Genomic DNA, 19,227 nt, shown 5'->3' on the forward strand with positions numbered 1-19,227 from the left:
CCGCCGCCGTGCAAGGCAGGAGCCCGACGCCGCAGGGCACACAAGCCCTTACCAGCCGCTGGAGGCGGAAGCTTTTAAGAAGGTCTCGGCAACAAGCAAGTCCTCCCCTCCCCCCCCCCCACGCCTGTGGCCGTCGCCGCGCTGGCCCGGTCGTGTCCTCAGGCCCGCGGAGGACCGTGGAGGGCCACGGAGGGCCGCGGGCACGCCCCCCGGCGAGGGGGCCACCACCCCCGCCCGCGAGCGGTGCCCACTTGGGCCGAGCAGCCAGCCCGTCTCCTTACCTGTGACAGGAGGGCGGTCACCGGGCTCACCTCACAGACGCACACACCGGGGGGGGGGGGGCGAGCGGAAGCAGCGCCTCCGCCCACAAGCCCCTGCGCTCGGCCTTCGCCGCGTGGGTTCTCGCGAGCTCCAGCCTGTTCCCACGCCGACCTTCCTCCTCTCACGAGGGCGAGGACCTGTTCACGAACTTGCGGAGCTGATGGTCAGCAGGCGGCCTCGCGGAGGGGGTTTTGAGGTTTTGTTTTGTTTTTGTGGTTTTTTTTTTTTTTTTTTTGTGAGAGAGAGAGGCAGAGACACAGGCAGAGGGAGAAGCGGGCTCCACGCAAGGAGCCCGACGCGGGACTCGATCCCGGGACCCCGGGGTCACGCCCTGGGCCGAAGGCGGATGCTCCCCCGCTGAGCCCCCCCTCTCCCCCCTCCGGCCCCAGGTGCCCTCGCAGAGGTGTTTGGTTTGGGCAGCCCCCTTTTTAGAATCTTTGGCTGCCGACATTCAAAAGACCAGAGACTTCACACAGGAGTAACGGGGGCTCTGCACCAGCGTCACCTGAAACGGGACAGTCACACGGTAATCAGGGGCTTTGCACAAGGGAAAGCGAATCACCTCCCAGACTGGGAAGGAAACCAGGCCGCCATCCGGGTGGCCGGGAGGTGGCGCGATGGAGATCCCACCCTCCGCACGTCCGCGGGAGGCCCACGCTGGGTGCCCGCCACAACACTAACCTGCTGGGCGTGCTTCTGGAGCCCTCCAGGGGCGCGGGAGGGGGGGGCTGTGTTTGTTCCAGCCTCGCCCGCTTCTCGTGGGTACTGGACTTGAGGCAGCACACCCCAGACCTCACCCGGCCTTCTCCCTGCGTCCCTGCCTCAAAGTCCTTTATTTATAGGGACACCAGCCACACTGGATAGGCCCTGGTGTGCCTCGGCAGGGCCTCATCTTGACTCATTACATCCGCAACAGCCTATTTCCAAATAAGATCACGTTCCCAGGTACTGGGGTTAGGACTCCAACATAAGAATGTGCGGGGTGGGGGTGGGAGGGCATAATTCCACCTCCACCTGTAGCACCCTCTGCGCCGCATACCCTGGGCCCTTCCCATCATTCTATCTTCAGTGACTTGGCAGGAAGAGGTGCTTCTCCTGAAAACGAAAATGAACTAAGTTGGGCTGTTTAGGAATACCAACCTGTTCAGTTGCACACAACCCAAGGGTTCCCTGCTGAGTGACAATCAGTGAGCACCCGGAGGCAAATGGAACCTTGTCCAGTGCCCACAACATTACTAATTAATTCAGTCACTAATTAGGGCATGCAGCAAATACACACTGAGCTTCCACCAAGTGCTCAAGGCCCAAAGAGGAAAGAACAGGTTGTCTGCCTCCAGGGGGACTACAGAGACATCAGAGCAAGCAGTAGCAAAACCACAAAAGTGCGGCTTTGTGGAGAAGCACAGCAAAGCAGAGTCCCTGGCTGAGAGGGAAGGGACTGCAAAACGAAGAGGAGTGGAGGTGAGGGACAGGCTGCGAGTACCCAGGACAGAGGGAAGAACCTCAAGAGCCCCCCCCCCCCCCCCCCGCAGCACCAAGGCTGAGGACAGAGCTGGAGCTGTGGCCCGCTGGCTGGTGGGGAATTTCACTGGAGTGCTGGGGAGCTGCAAGCTTCCCACGAGGACCCCAGGAAGAGCACTGTACAGCGAGTGTCCCCAGACCCCCACACGCGGCCACAACTGCCGTGCAGAAGGAAAGAAAGAGGTTTGAGCAACAGGGTCCCCTTTCCCCGTGCCCGGCAGCGTACCTCCAGCACCCTACAAAGCCTAACTTTGCACCTGCTTGCAAAGGAGCAATGTTCTCAGGGTCCGGTTCCAGAGTCTTGAGCTGAGAGGCTGTAAATCAATAGCTGGCACAGAGACTGTCTTCCTGAACCTGTCCCAAGACGAATGTGGTTGTGGTGGTGACACCAGGACCCTGCCACAGCACTGGGGTCTACACTATCTCCTGCTTTGAAGAACTATATACATCCGTGGTATTTCCTGCTCTTATCCCTCTGGTTCTCTGAGCCTCTGGTCTGTCCCTACCCAGTCCCCCATTTCCTTTGGGCAGAGCCCTTTCCTGCCAAGTGACAGTGATGTCTCCTGTTGTGTGCACTCGGAGGGACCTGGACAGGTCCAGAGGACGAGGAGTGGGGAGTCGAGGCCCGAAACACAGATGGGCAGGGGCCCCATGCTGGCAGATGGACAAGCTGCTGGCCAAGCCACCTGCAGGACAGAAGTGCTCCAGAGAGCAAGTGACAAAGTTCCTCTTTTCTGAGAAGCAACATTCTCTCACCAACCAATGAAAGATTCTCTACGGCCCGAAGGTTGACTATTCTTTCTTGTAAGGTAATAAATAGCAGAAGAGAATTTACAGATACGGGATTGGTGGGGATCCCTGGCTCAGGGTGGCCAGGGTTTAGCACCTGCCTTTGGCCCAGGGCATGATCCTGGAGACCCGGGATCGAGTCCAACGTGGGGCTCCCTGCATGGAGCCTGCTTCTCCCTCTGTCTGTATCTCTGCCTCTCTCTCTCTCTCTCTCTTTCTCATGAATAAATAAAATCTTTAAAAAAATAAAAATAAAAAAATAAAGATATGGGATTGTTAAACCAGGGAGAAAATAAAAACTCATTTTTATTGCTACTTCCCTAACATTAAATTACCTTCCAACTAATGAAGCATTAAGAGGCTTAAAAAAAATGTCTTTCCACAATAATATTCTTACAAAAAAATCCATACAGCCCAAGTAAAACTGGGCAAGCGTGAACAGCCCAGTGGTGGAGTGTACCAGGGTTGACACCCTGCTTGTGATGTGTTCTACTTTCACAAGATGTTACCACTGGGAGGAACTGGGGAAAAGGGACACGGGATCTCCCTGTGTTACTTCTTAAAACTCTATGTGAATCACAAGCTAGCTCAATAAAAATTTCAATTAAAAATTTGTTTTTAAGAAGAATCCATACACAGACATATAAGGACAGAATAGGAAGCAAAAATCTTTATTTTTTTAAAAATTCACATTTATTAAAAACAGCAATTTCTAGCCAAATAATATAAAGCATCTTAAATTAATTTGAAAATATGTACACTTTTTGTATAAGTAAACACTTGAAACTGTACAGATTTAAACAAATACTCATTTAGCCTACAAGTTGGGTCACCATCACCTACTCAGTACTTTGTAAGCTGTTTGAGTGTTTTCAGAAATAAAAGATTCAAAACACAAGAATGAGTGCCATCAAATATTTTTATCCTTAAGAACTCAGCCTGCTTTGTACATCAAATTAAATCAGTCACAGTATTTGTACAATAATCATGCCCTCATTTCTTTGGAAAGGCTATTTAAAAAATCAAATGTACATATAATACAGAAAACAGGATATTTTACAGTTTATTTCATTAAACATGTATTTAAAATAGTAAGTGGGCATAAATACAATCTTCCTGATTCATCATTTCATGTCAAAGAATGAATATGGACCCTCTTTACCTTATACCTTCCCAAAATAGACTATCAAGCCACATTCATCACCGATTTAAAAGGAGCTAAAGAACACGTGACCTGTTTAAAATGACAGACATCAGGATATGTAACCTATCTACACATTGCGAGAGTCTGCTTTATGGGGAAGACCTCTCTGTAGAATGAGGTCAGCTGGCTACATAGAACCCTCTTTTCAGTGTTCAACCCTAGATAGTGTTTGAGTAACCCAAAATTCCTTCTGAACCGAAAAGCAGCTTATGTTCCCAAGATCAGAGGCAAAACCAATCCACTCAGCAAGTAGATTTCTGTAGGAAAACTCATAGATATGTGTAATATGTGACAATCCCTGATATAATATGGTAGATTTCAAGGGGTGGACCATCTTCATCCTCCTAATCTTTGTTAGTAAAATGTATCCTGCTGTGACAGGGCTAGAGCCCCACAAGGCTGATACATGACACAGCCAATGAGTAAAAGTGGGACAAGAAAGTGTTCACTTTTCAAAGAACTACCAAAACTAAAGGCAGTGCCCAGAAAGCTGGTAGCCCTAAGCTTCATGCATGAAATATACTATCCCTTGGGTTACCTTCTCTCCCTTATGTACCAGACTGAAGACACCTTAATTGGTGCTTCCCACTCACAAACACAGACTGTGGTACCGTGACAATTCTCATTAAAGATACTGTGCATATCTATTATAAGGAGGCTCCAACCCCTGCTTTTGAACGTTTTGCACCTGAATTCAAGGAGTACAGACACCGGGACCATACACGAGGTTCTTGCACCTCAAAACCACCTCATATTCAAGCACACAGAAAGAGAACACCTCAGATTCCCAGGAAAGCCGAATGTGTTCTCAGACGCACCCCATCTACTCCAAACAAAACTTCAAAGTGATAGGAGAAACATTTCATTAAATATAGCGTAGAAATAAGATTTCTGGAAGTAAAAAATAGCCACCATGGAATCTCTGTGGCTCAAAGTATTGCAGTGTTTCGTACTTGACAAACCTTACTCGTAGAAGCTTTCTAATGAACGGTACTTCTGTAAAGTTCTTCTCTGCACTACTTATTGTAACCTACTTTCATTGCACATCTTTTGCTAAGAACCATTTCCCTGCGCGCCCACCATAGCTACCTCTAAAAAACTCATGTTTCTCGTGACCTTTTAAAGAAGGCAGTTCGCACACTCCCAGATTAATCTTTGGCATTTTGATGTTTTTCAAAGGGAAACACCGATCTTCCAAACACTTTGCTTATACTTCATCGTGCAGCCAGCAGTGAGCAGCACAGCTGTGGTTCTCAGGGCCATTCCCACATACAGTTCCGCAGCGTCCTGCAGGCCCCGGACTCCTCAGCCCACTCCAGCCGCACAGACACTGACGCGCGGCCTGGCCGGCCAGGTTATTTACAAACTGACAGCAGGAGGTTCAGCTGAAAAGCCAAAGGAAAGGCTACATTAGCTCTGCCATCAAATACCAAACTTGAAGTGCTGTTTAGATCCTCAAAAACAGAATGAGAGAAAAAGTCTAGGATTTTTAAGAAGTCAAATGAACACGGCTGGACTCATTTGTGCAGTGGCACCCTGTGAGGGGGTCACACTCTATCACTGAATCGAGGCCCTCAACTTACTCTGAATCCAATGAAAATGACAGGAAAAAAAAAATACATGCCAAACTACAGACCAAAAAACTACATACCATACCTATCTCTATCCCTGAGAAGAGACAGAAACAGATCTAAATTATCACTTGCACCTTTTCCTGCGCAGAGTGTATTGTGGGAAAGAGTTGTGTGTACGCTGAATTCTTTGAATGATTATTTTTAAATGCTTAACAGGCCAAGGAGTGAACTTCAGCTCAGTCACTAACTCTGATGACCCCTGGAGCACCCTGCCCACTCTGTACAGGAGGGCAGGCAGGACATGGAGCTGGCACCTGAGAGAAGCAGAGAAACCCACCAAGGTACAGGGTAGGTGTGCAATCTGCACACCACAAATCTGTTACCCAGGCCCTAGATGACATGCAGTTAAATAAACCTGGCAGTAAACCCTCCTACACAGTACAAACCATTTTGGTGATCAAAATAACTGCCCCCTAATCTCTTCTATAAATTTGTACTCCCAGTGAGAGCGACACAACATCACCTCTGTGTTTTTCCTGCCAAAAATAAAAAAAACTTCAATCTAATCATGACAAAATAGAAACACCATATTGTAGGGCATTCTACAAAATAATTGGCCTGTCAAGGTCAAGAAAGCCAAAAAGCCTACAGAGCTGCTCCGGGTTAAAAGAAACTAAAGAAAAGTGACATCTGAAAGCAACATGTGGCCTGGATCCTGGACCTGGAGAGAAGTATCTGTAAAGGACATTATCAGGACGCCTGGGTGGCTCAGCGGTTAGGCGGTTACCTTTGGCTCAGGTCATGATCCCGGGATCTGGGATCGAGTCCCACATTGGGCTCCTGTGGGGAGCCTGCTTCTCCCTCTGCCTGTGTCTCTCATGAATGAAGAAATCTTTTTTTTTTTTAAAGGACATTATCACGACACTCAAGGAAATCTGAACATGACCTAGATCATAGCATCAATGTTAGATTTCCTATTATGATCACCATGGGGCGGGGGGTAGGGTCAAAGAATTCCTTGTTCTTGGGAAGTACACGGAACTACATCCAGGTAAAGGAGCACAGTGTCTCCCAACTTCCTCTCAAATTGCTTAAAAAATGGGGGTGGGAGAGGAGAAGGAAAAGACAATAATGATAAGAGTGAATGAGTAAGGTGTAAACAACTGGGTAAAGTTCCTTATTACCATTCTTGCATTTTTCCTATAAGTTTAAAATTATAACAAAATTAAGTTACCAAAAAAATCTGTACTGGCATATATTGGATCTTAAGAAAATGGGTCATAAACATTCAATTTCTAGGGAAATTTTTTTTTTTTTTTTTTTTTTTTTTTTTTAGGCAAGCTCTATGTCCAACGTAAGGCTTAAACTCACAACCCCAAGACCAAAAGTTACAGGCTCCGCCAACCGAGTCAGCCAGGTGCCCCTCCAGGGAAATTTAAAATGGGAGAGAAAGGGTTCCCTTTAGCAATGATGTACAGGATCAGAAGACAAGGCTCTGGTTCCTACCCTGTGAGGAACTCAACCAAGTTACTTAAACTTTCAGGGCCATGGCTACTTCAACAATTAAAAGGGGCAAATATCTTCAAGGGAAGATTAAATAAGATAATACATGTCAGATCCTTAGAACAGTGCCTGGCAGCAGGCAGCAGTCAATAATACCATGTATTGGGGTGCTTGGTCTGTTAAATGTCTGACTCTTTGATTTTGGCTCAAGTCATAATCTCAGGGTCATGAGACTGAACACTGTTGTCAGGCTCCGCACTCAACAGAGAGTCTGCTTGAGATTCTCCTTCTCCCTCTCCTTCTGCCCCTCCCCCGCTGCTTTTTCTCTCTTGTTCTCTCAAGTAAAAATCTTGGGGGGAAAAAAGATTCTCTCTCTCTCACTCTGCCCCTCCCCCTGCTTGCTCTCTTAAAAAAAAATCAGCTATCATTATTATCTGGAAAAGATGGTTCTGAAAGGGGATCAAGGCACAGAATGATGGTCTATCAGTGTTTCTCAAATTATAGGCTGCAATCCACTGGTACATCATGAGAACAATGTAGTGGTTCCCTATAACCCAATGGTTCCTGTAACCCAATGTAGTGGTTTCCCTATCAATGAATAGGGAAAAGAAGAGCAAAGCAATTTGGGTTGTACATAATGTGACTGATTACTGTCAAACTTTTAATTTACAAACATATACACATATACTAAAACACGTATGTTGCTGGCAGGAGTCGGCAGGAGCCCAGAAACCCTGCATGTTCTTGGCAAGCCCCACCTGACTACTCTCATCTACACGCCTGCAACTGACTGTAACAGGAAGAAAAACAAACAACCATGCTGACTGGTATCTCTTGGATTCATAACCACTGAACTCAACTGAGCCTTTCTCCCCAAATCTTTAGCACCTCCTCCCTTTTAGTGGAGACTCTGCTTCCTGTTTCACTCACAGGCATGAAGCAATCAGATGAGAGCTTCCATGAGGCCCTATCATATCCACCATCTCCCCACGTGTGCCCACACACTGGCTTTTCTTTCCTTTGCAACTGAATACCCCCCCACCCCCCCACCCCCGCCCCGTGCACCTAAACAAAGGCTCCACTCCCCAACTGTTCCTGAAATTCCATCCCCCCCTTTGCTATTCAAGGACATTGTTCCAGCATCAATTTTTCCCTTTCTCCAAAAACTCCTCATGAATATAGAACATGCATTTTCCCTTATCTTTAAAGGAAGAAAAAAAATGGAAAAAGATAATCCAGTAACAAATAAAAGCAAGAGTTATTTATAGAGCAAAGGAAGGAAAAGGCTGGAGGGGGCTGAAAGGGAAGCAAGATGCCTCCAATTCTACCTTTTTCTAGAATTCTGACTTGGGAACCATGTTAATATTTTATATAAGAAAACAAAATTAAATCAAAATGGTGGCAAAAAAATCTTTAAGTACTGAAAACAAACCTAACTATATATCAAGTTAGTGGTATAATCACACAGAATACGATTACTCCAAATTACTTACTAAAAAAGAATTTTAGGGACGCCTGGGTAGCTCAGCGGTGGAGCGTCTGCCTTTGGCTCAGGGCATAATCCCAGAGTTCTGGGATCAAATCCCACATACGGCTTCCCACCTGCATGGAGCCTGCATCTCCCTCTGCCTATATCTGCCTCTCTGTGTCTCTCATGGATAAAATCTTAAAAAAAAAAAAAAAAAAAAAGAATTTTAACTATAATCCTGGAACCACAGACACATCCTGACCCATCTATCCATACAAAGGACTACATAAAGCCATAAAAAAGAATAAAGTTCTAATACATGCTACAACATGAAAGAGCCTTAAAACATTCTGATAACAGAAAGAAGCCAGTCATAAAAGGCCATGTATTGTATGATTTTGTTTAATGAAATGTCCAGAAGAAGCAAATCCATAGAGACAAAAAAATAAATTATAGAAGATGGAGGAATGGGGAATCTGCTAATGGGTATGAGGTTTCTTCTGGGGGGGATATGAAAATATTCTGGACTTAGCGTGATACTACACAACTTAGTGAATATACTAAAAACCCACAGACTGTCCACTCTAAAAGGATGAATTTTATTGCATATGAGTTCTATCTCAATTAAAAAAAAAAAAAAGACCCTATCTCCCCTCCAGCTATACCTTTTCTCTCCCAATGTGGTAAAACTCCCAAAAGACTCACCCACACTCACTGCCTCCAGTCCCTTCCCCAAGCTCTCCACCAACTCTGACTAGGCCCCCACACCTTACCACTCTCTCCTACACCCTCTAGTCCTTACATATACAAAACTCCTAAGCTATACCAAACTTAAAACTGGAAATAAAATACCCTCCATAGCACCAGCCTACTCCTAATAGATAACACGGGCTCAATAAAAACTTGCTGGCTGAACTGAATACATGAATGACAGTAAACACAGGTTGAGCTCTGTATTCAGTTCTTTAAATTTAAGAAGAAGAGAAAAAACAAATACTTCTAACATTGAATCCCTAAAGTTAACTTTTTTTCATGTGAAATGTGGGCCTCTTATCATGCATACTACAAATAATTCAGCAACCTAAATACCATTATTTGAATCTTTCACAAACAGTTCATGCATGTTAAACACAGCAATTTTCAATAGCAGAAAAGATTAAAAAGCAATTTAAAAATTATAGTGTCATCACTAAAAGAGAGCAATTCAAAGTTTGAATTCTTGCTCATCAGAATAAAATAATGTACAATTTTTTTTAAAGATTTTATTTACTTATTCATGAGAGAGAGAAAGAGGGGGTGCGGGCAGAGGGAGAAACACACTCCATGCAGGTAGCCTGACATGGGACTTGATCCTGGGTCTCCAGGATCATGCCCTGGGCTGAAGGCAGCACTAAACTGCTGAGCCACCCAGGCTGCCCAAGTACAATTTTTTAAATTAAAATAAATACATGGTTTCTCAAAGACATTACCTACTCAAGTAAAATAACCAAGAGGGAATAATAAAAGTAATAGGATCTTCAGATGATGGCATTTACCTGTTCCATAGAAGGACAAGCAATGATCTGGACATCTTCAGGGCTAAACTCTTCCTTTAACAAAACATGGAACTTCTGGAAGACTTGCTGAATATTATTCTTAGAAGAAGAGGCAATGTCATTAAATGAGTCACCAGAAACATATGAGCACATATGAAATACAGATTTTCTTAAACATGAAGCATTAAGAATGTTAAATCTTTTCTTTTTAAATTTTCATTTAAATTCCAGTTAGTTAACAGTGTTATATTAGTTTCAGGTATAAAATATAGTAATTTAGCACTTCCATACATTACCCCATGCTCATCACAACCAGTACACTCCTTAATCCCATCACCTATTTCACCCATTTCCCCTACTCATCACCCCTCTGGTAACTATTAGTTTATTCTCATAGTTGAGAGTCTGTTCTTGGTTTGCCTCTCTAAGAATGTTAAATCTTAATATTTGCCAAACAAGTGGAAGAAATGTATCTTTCATTGAATTACCAAAGACATGTAATTTGCACTTAATAATTCACATGCTAGCACAACCCGACTAAGACTTACCAGATAATATTTCCTGGAAAAACTAAACTCTAGTAAGCCTTGTTCCCCCAGAGAATAATAAGAGCCTTCAGCAGCAATTCCTTACACAAAAGATAATAAAGTTCCCAGACACATAAAACATACTTTAAAAATCAACCAATGCCTTCAGTAAAGATGTGAGCTCAACACAGAGCTGGAAGTTATGAGCACTAAATTTGCTCTGACATTTAATCCCTTGGTGACCACTGCAAGTCATTTATTTCCACTACTCACCAGGAAAATGAAGCATAATTCCTGAAATGCTGCTTTCTCAAGTACTGGGCCACATTCAATGATAGGGTCTAGAGACGTACTTATTTACTATTTTGTACTTTAAGGCCAAAATTACCTTGTTGCCAAAGGTAAGACAATAATTTATGACAAAGTATAGGGATTGGGTTGGGGGAGATACAATCAGGCAGTTGCTGGCTTTGTAAGCTTTTCAAGAATTACAGTGATCACCAATCCACTTTACTAGAATAGCATGCCAACACTTTAAATGCCTACAGGAAGAGGAAAATGGTAGACAAGGCAAGAAAACTTAAAGAGACTGGCTAACATTCAAATAAAATATCAAAATACTCACCCTAACAGGTTTAAACAAGATGAACTCTGTGTCTTTATTGGATAGGTACAACGACATACTTCTCAAAGTCAGAGGCAGCTTTGCTTTTATTGTCTTGTAGACACTTGTTACAAGGTCACTGACCTTTGCTGAAAAGAATTAACCTCATTAGTGTCACAAACAAAAAGAGAAGAAACACTTCCGTTTTCATTCAAAGGGGAATAAAGGAAGAGAAAAAATGGCAGAAGAAAGGACTCTATTTCTCCCCAAATTTTCTTTCACTTTTCCTATTGATCAAGTTTAACCACAAGCCCTATAAACCTTCATTATCTACTGTATACAAAATTCTACTCCCAAAGGCTAGGGCAGCAAAAAACTCCTCCAACACCCTTCAGGACACTCACAGGGGCTATATTATGGTGCCTTTGGAATTTAGTAACAGTGAAGACAAAATAAAAAATGATTTGCAGATACTAGTAAGAATCATTTTATTATGAATGAGCTTTTTCACTCACAGCAAGAGATGCTCTCTTGTCTTGTGAGATCATTCTGAAAACATCCACACATATTTAATGATATCTAAAAATACATCTGTTACAGTCTTTTTTTTTTTTTTTAAAGATTTCATTCATTTATTTGAGAGAGCATGAGTGAGAGGAGCAGCAGAGGGGGGAAGAGAGAGGGACAAGCAGACTCCACGCCTGAGCATGGGGTTTGATGCAGGGCTCCATCTCAGGACCTGAGCTGAAACCAAGAATCAGACACTCAACTGACTGAGCCACCCAGGTGCCCCCATCTGTTACATTCTTATACTGTATTATCAGAAAAGATACAGAATTCCAAAAAACTGTTAACTGAAATAATTATGTAGCCCAAGTATAGTGTCTGAAAAGAAGTACAATGGAAAAGAGTAGTGATCTTTATGAGGTCATTTAAAAGAGGAAACCACCTAGAAAGCTATGAAGAAAAAGACTGGTTAATAATTTTAAAGATCACTCATAATTAAAGAAATGTATATTAAAATAACTGAGGTATTTTAGGATTGGGAAAAATAACTAAGACTGTGAAGATCCACATTTGGTAAGGGTGTGCAGAAACAGACCTTCTCATCCACTGCTGCCGGGAGTGTAAACTGGTTTAGCCTCTCTGGAGGGATATTCAGCAATGTCTAGCAAAACTGAAAATGCACATATATTCTGTCACTTAATACTACCACTACTAGAAATTTACCTATGGATATACTCAGAAAATACTAAGATCCATGTGTACAGGGACATTAAAGAATGGATGGGAAAAAGAACTAAAAAATACTTTATTTATTAACAGAATTATTAAAGAAATTATGCTAGAGTGATGCATTCCATGCATCATTAAATAGAATGCATAAAGCTGGATATGCCAGTACAGAAAGAGCTCCAAGACACAGAATAAGTAAAAAAGAAAAAAGGCAGAATTTTAAAAAAAAGCAAGGCATATAGTATAATTTTATTTGTACAATATTTTTAAAGTCCATATAGGCTAGTACATATGCGGAATGACTGCGGAAAAGAGACTATTAATAGTGGCTACCTTTGAGAGGACTGGTTTGGAGCTGGAAAATAGAATTACTTTTCATCTTATACTTCTTCAAAGCTCAAATTTTATGCCGTATTAAAAACATTTTTTTTTAAGATTTTATTTATTTATCCACAAGAGACAGAGAGAGGCAGAGACACAGGCAGAGGGAGAAGCAGGCTCCACACAGGGAGCCCAACGTGGGACTCAATCCTGGGTCTCCAGGATTATGCCCTGGGCCGAAGGCAATGCTAAACTCCTGAGCCACCTGGGCAGCCCTAAAAACTTTTTTTTTTTTAATTTAAAAGGGCTATGGTAGAGTAGGGTAAGAAAGTATCAAGGCTCTCAAGAAGAAAGAACAAACAATCCAGGAATTATTTTTCATAAAATAAATGGAAGTTCCCTTAGGGCACTTAATTCCATGGGCTCTGGTTCTATCCTAACATACTTGAAAAATCCCCAAATCAATTTTCAGAGCTCTTGATAACCAAATGCTGGGTGTGAAGCCTAGTGAACAGAAGAGCCCTCTAAAGGCTCTTCATAAAGGTATATTTCTCAGAGTACATTAACAAATTGGCACCCTAATTTACGACTCAATCTCCTTTGAGTTTATAATCATGAAATGATCCCCAGGAACCTGATCAAGATGGCATGAACCAATCACCTTGGGTTTCTAGGGCCCTAGACAAGTCCCTAGATTGTTCTCGATGCTCCCACACACTAAAGACCCAAACATCCCTGACATTTCAGCATGGGCTTCTTGTACTACAGATGAAAAAAAAGCAACTCCACAGCTCCATGAGGCTACATGGACCAGAAAATGCAAGAACTAAGTAAACTGAAGTGCCACTGCTCTATTTGCCAAGACCTCGGCCCTCAGAAAGACAGGAAATGGATTAACGACAAAACAGCAAGGCCCACTGCAATCTGTCCCGTTGTCAGCCGCCCTCCATCTACTCCTGCTTTACTAGTGACTGTGCTAATAATGCCATAGAGTACAATACAGCTAACACTGGGGACTCCAGTAGGATACCATCTGAAAAAATGACAGTCCCTGTTTTGAGTGTGGAAAGAGGATCTTTCCACAGAAGAAAGAAAAGTATATTAATTATGTGTCAAGCCCCTGGGCTTAGCTGTATTAAGTACACCTATGCCTGTTTGTTGGTTTCTACCTATTTTAAGAAAGACTGATGCACCCAAGAGTTTCATTTATATAAACATTCAAAAGTAAAATCACCTCCTATTTCTAAATAAGCCCTACAAGTGACTGAAATCTTGAGTCAAAGTCCTAATTAATCCAGAGGTGGTCAGAATGCTTTCCTGGTATTGTGCTGAGTTATGGAATGACAAGTCTGCTCCTGACTGTGAAAGGTCAAAACAGGTGGCTACTAGGGGCACCTGGGTGGCTATGTCAGTTAAGCACCTGCTGCCTTTGACCTCAGGTCAGGATACTGGAGTTCCGGGGCTCAAGCCCCTACAGGGAGCCTGCTTCTCCTTCTCTCTCTGCTCTTCCCCCCAGGAGTGGGCTCTCTCTCTCTCAAATAAATAAATTAAATTAAGGAGAAAAAAAAAAAAAAAAGAACTGGCTACTATTACCACAGCTAACTATGATTAGAATTTACACTGTTGTGGCATCTGGGTGGCTCAGTTGGTTAGGCATCTGATTTTTGGCTCAGGTCATGATCTCAGGGTCATGAGATCAAGCCCTGTGTGGGGCTCTGCACAGAGCCTGCTCAAGAGTCTCTCTCTCCCTCTCCTCCCCTTCCCCACACCCATGCTTGCATGCTCTCTAAAAATTAATTAATTAAAGAAATAAATTTCAAAAAGAATGTCCAGGGGTGCTTGGGTGGTTCAGTCAGTTAAAGTATCTGCCTTCAGCTCAGATCATAATATCAGGGTCCTGGGATTGAGCCAGCATCAGGAACCCTGCTCAACGGGGAGTCTGCTTTTCTCTCTGCCCCTCCCCCTGCTCCTGCCCTCTCCATCTCAAATAAATAAATAAAATGTTTAAAAAAATAGAATTTCCAGTGTTATCAATAAAAGAATATTATTTTGTCTTCTGAGAGAATGTACTACTGCATCAGGTATGATCTCTGTCCTTGGTAAGATGAAGATTTCAATCTCACATGTGACACAAAAATTTAAAATAATGAAGACAGTAAAACATTTACTGTCTCCATCACAGGTAAACAAAAGGCCTAAAGCTGTCACAAAGTTTATTTGCAATAAAGCAAATCAATGTAAACCTATCTGACATCATCAAAGTTCATATTACAAATTTTTGAAATAAAATCCTGTCTTCCATTCAAATACAACCAGTAATTCTGGACATTTACAAATCCTCCTATGAGAGGAGATGCACAGCTACTCTTTCAGGTTCTCAGTTCTAGTTCAACTTCAAATTAACCTGAGCCATTAATAAGATCCAAAAATTTTAGAATGGCTTCAATTCTTTTTCTTAAAAGAAATAAATACCTAACAAAACATTACATTCTTTCAACATGGAAAACCAATCATATAAAAACCTAACACTAGATTAGGTGCCTCTGGACAATTTTTTATGGATGCTAAACCTGAATTTGGATCTCTCTGTCAGCAAAAAGCTGCCCTACCAATACCAACTTGGATACAGCCTATCCATAATTAAAAAACAATTCTTCTACCATTTTGCCCTTTTTGGTTTCAAAAGGTCTCTATCATGATATGGGCCAGGGAAGAGCCAGAAATACTTCCAAATCTTCCAAAATTATTAATTCTGGTTTAATGGTAATTTAAAATGCCATAAAATGAACCAAAAGTGACCCACAGAGTTATGACCCTAAATGTCCAAGGTCTAATGCTAAAGGCGAAAAAGAAGAAAGAAAGAAAGAAAGAAAGAAAGAAAGAAAGAAAGAAAGAAAGAAAGAAAGAAAGAAAGAAAGAAGAAAGAAAGAAAGAAAGAAAGAAAGAAAAGACAAGACCCCCTGGCACAAAAAAATTTACATTTAGGAAAGAGTAAGATTGGAAACATCTCAAGCATATCTGCCAATCAGACAATGATACTGCTTCCCAACTCCCCACTGACACCACAATTTTTATAATGTTTTTCCAAACATTCTAAAAATGTTAACAGAAGATGTAACTTGCACAAAAGGTAAAACAAAATAATGACCGAACATTCTTTCATTTAACACTTGAGAACAATAGCATTCCCTCCATAATTTCAGACTACAAAACAGTACTTTCATCAAAGCTCTAACACAATGAAAAGCAGGTGTGCAGAATCAAAGTGTTTCCATCTAAGCCACATTTTATTTTTAACTCTGTGTATTTTTCTTTTAATTCATCTTTCCTCGGACTGCTTTTTGAAATGCAAGTAGTGCTGGCCCATTAAGACCTGTCAGCTCCAAACTGCATCTTGCTTCAACACAAACCACAGTAGAAGTAGGAAACCAACTCCAAGCTGTCAAAGACTATATAAATAAAATTTAATCAACATTCTAAAAAAAGAAATCCCAAATAGTAAAATGTTGACTACCTGGCTGTGCCCAAGGCTGCTGTGAAAGGGTATACTTGGGTCCACCCTGACTGGCCATCGTCTTTAATGCCGAAACCTGGTAGATGAGACAAAAAGAAAAACGTTTCTTCTTATTTCACAGCTTTCCAAGGATACACAACAGCATCTGAAGCTATTAAAACATGATGACAGTCAAATATGCAATCCTAAAAAAAAATGCATCATAACTCACAATCCTTCCAGCTAATAACATATTTTAGCAAAACTTCTTTCATGATTTCAGAGTATATGCTGTCTTGCAAGAAAAAAGAAAAAAAAACCCCACCACCAATGTCCTAATTCAGTCTGAAACATTTTAGAGAAAGAAGACAAACTGAGGACCTAGGGAAATAAGAACACGGAACAGGGCTCTTTTTAAGTGGACTATTATTTCAACATTAAATTATTATTGTATGCTGTTAGAAAAATGTCACCCCAGCAGGACAAAATCTCCTTTTCATATCTAGAGATTCTTTTTATTATATCACAGACAGAGAGAATGTTATGAAAACAAGATTTTCAAATAGCATCAAAAGACATACTTGACCAATTAGTCTACAGGCAGGCTTGGATGCCTATCTTTTATTCATCTCCCTTTCTATCCTTAGCCATCACTACAGAGAAGCAAACCCAAAAAGTACATCCGGCTGCTTGGACAAGCTTGCTCTTAAGATGGCAAATTGTGGTGGGGCTAAGGTATAGTTGGGGAAGGTGAAGGACAGAAACTGCATAAAACATTTTTTTAAATGGTCTGTTAGGTGCCAAAGGTCCAGGCTGTGACCTTGGCCTCACTAGATAATCTCATTAGAAAAATTTGAGAACCAACACTTTTGATTAAAGGTGGCCAGAAAAATATTTAGGCAGAAGTCGGCACAGACAAAATACAATGTTAAGTCAGATCCAAACTTCCACTCCTTATAGACTTTTGCTGCCATGTATATAAAATCACCCTTTCCTACTGTCTATCCTTCTCTGTATCTTTACTTTTTATAGTGAGATGCAACTTTTAAAAACAAATCATATGTATGATTATAGATTAGACAATGCTAAAAGAAAAACATGTTTGTGTATAGTATATGTTATCTGAAATCTTGTCCAACATAAATATATAAACATATGTCTACATTTCCAAAAATAGGAACACTGTGCTTTGACGTCTTTTTTCCCCACTTAACTCTAATTTCTGGACATTTTTCAGTGTCCAACAGTTACATTTTATTAGTAATGGTTGCCTATTATTCCACTGATTGTTCCACAATCTGGCCAATTTCATAATGACATATATGCTATAGGTTTAGGCTTATTTTTATATTATTATGATTATTTTATTTTATATTATTTTTATATTAAAAACCAAGAAAAACTTCTATATCCATATCTATTTACCACCTAGGTAATATACTTACCTTTAAGTTAAACTGCAAGGAGAATTTACTTCAAAAGTTTTCCCCAATAAGCCCTATCTTTCTCAAAAACCCTATGAAATGAACAAAGCCCCACTGTCTCATGGTAACACTGTAGTACATGTCATAATGTTACATATTTTCTATCATGATTTCCCATTAGGTTATAAGTCTGTGAGAACAAAAATTAAATTTATAGGTCAAATTCTATTACATGTCTTACAATCAAGAAAAAAATTAAATTTATAGTGTTGCTGAGGAAACTAATAATACTTCAGAGGAAATATTAAGAATAAACTTGCAGGGCAGGGCACCTGGGTGGGTCAGCTAGTTAAGCATTCGACTCTTGATTTTCAGCTCAGGTCACGTCAGAGTTGTGAAATCGAGTCATGTGTTGGGTTCCACGCTGGTGCATGAAGCCTGCTTGAAGATTCTTTCCCTCTCCGTCTGCCCCTCTCTCCCAGAATAAATAAACCTCCAATACTTTAGTAAATTACTTGGAAAAAAATGAATATTGTTAAATACAGGCCTGAGTCTTCAGCATAAGCTAACTGGTCCTAACATGGGGAAACACTTTAGCTTAGTTATCAACTTGAAAGGCGCTTCCTTTAAAATGCTTTCATTCAGATTTTTTGCTAAAGCCAAACCTGCACTTCAAATTTGTCATATTTTCCTACATTTCTGCAGCATTTAAAGTACCATCACATATATGATCTTCTTTTGGTCTTCATATTAAACTTAAGCTGGGAAGAGGGATAAAGTAGCTCTCTCTCTGCTACAGAGATTAGAAAATCAAGGCTTGGAGAATCTACTTTGCCACCTTTTCACTCAGCAGGTGGCCGAAGGGGGGCCAGGGCTGAGCCTTCCTCACTGCTCTTTCTACCCTACCCATGATTAGTCTGACCCCTACTTAAGGGTTTGCTTCAAGCAATGTTCAGTATAATGAAATTCTAAAACAATAAAAAGTATCAATAGTTTTTGAGTTTAACACAAGATATTTGACCCAAATTATTTTCATATGAACTTCTACCCCTAACACTTAAAACAGTATTATATACTCCTTAGGGTTACTCAAATACTTAGAGAAAAGGTTATCTTTCAAGCAGCAGGAAATAGGACAATAGACAATGTATGTTCTTCTAGAATTTATTTTATTTTTCTCAAGAAACCTCATGAACTGTACCGAAAAAAATCAGGAAGGATGTTCACACCAGTCAGATTAAGAGTTTGTAGAAATGACTGTCTTAAGTATACTGAATCACTCTGTAAAACTTTTGTTTCTCAATCTGTGAAATGAAGAGGTTTTACTTACTCTAGGTGCCAGGGATATAATGAGAATTAATGAAAACAAAGCATCTCAATAGGAGAGTCAAGGAATGAGCTACACAACCAAAAAGGCCAATTTACAGCAGGTAAAAGGGGACCAGAATCACACCCCTAGCTTTCTGCTCAAAAACAAGTCTTCAGACAGCCTAAGAATGTTCCCCTCACTCATAGTTTGTTTTATTATGCAAACCCACATCTATTTAAAAAATCAGCCCGAAATGTTCTCAGTTGAGAACATTTGTTGATGAGGCTTACATCCAAATGGTAAAATACTGAGACCTACAAGCATACACCCAAATTGAAGATGAAATACTGTTCCCTTTCTGTACCTATGAATGCTGCTTCTCTTGCAATCATTTATCA

At 41.3% G+C, this 19,227-nt stretch overlaps 1 protein-coding gene across 1 annotated transcript in view; it reads right to left on the bottom strand.

The window, feature by feature from the left end:
- Positions 1-3,275: 3,275 nt before the first annotated feature.
- The window catches only part of COG3 (component of oligomeric golgi complex 3), a 68,979-nt gene continuing 53,027 nt past the window's right edge, over positions 3,276-19,227 (bottom strand). The window contains exons 20-23 of the mRNA XM_055335902.1: positions 16,118-16,193; positions 11,068-11,195; positions 9,916-10,014; positions 3,276-5,220 (exon numbers count right to left, since the gene is read on the bottom strand). Of these exons, the coding sequence (XP_055191877.1) occupies positions 5,191-5,220; positions 9,916-10,014; positions 11,068-11,195; positions 16,118-16,193 (333 nt within the window). The 3' untranslated portion in view covers positions 3,276-5,190. The remainder of the gene's footprint in view (positions 5,221-9,915; positions 10,015-11,067; positions 11,196-16,117; positions 16,194-19,227) is intronic.

Source organism: Nyctereutes procyonoides, unplaced genomic scaffold, assembly GCF_905146905.1.
Source record: "Nyctereutes procyonoides isolate TBG_1078 unplaced genomic scaffold, NYPRO_anot_genome, whole genome shotgun sequence".
Classification (NCBI taxonomy): domain Eukaryota; kingdom Metazoa; phylum Chordata; class Mammalia; order Carnivora; family Canidae; genus Nyctereutes; species Nyctereutes procyonoides.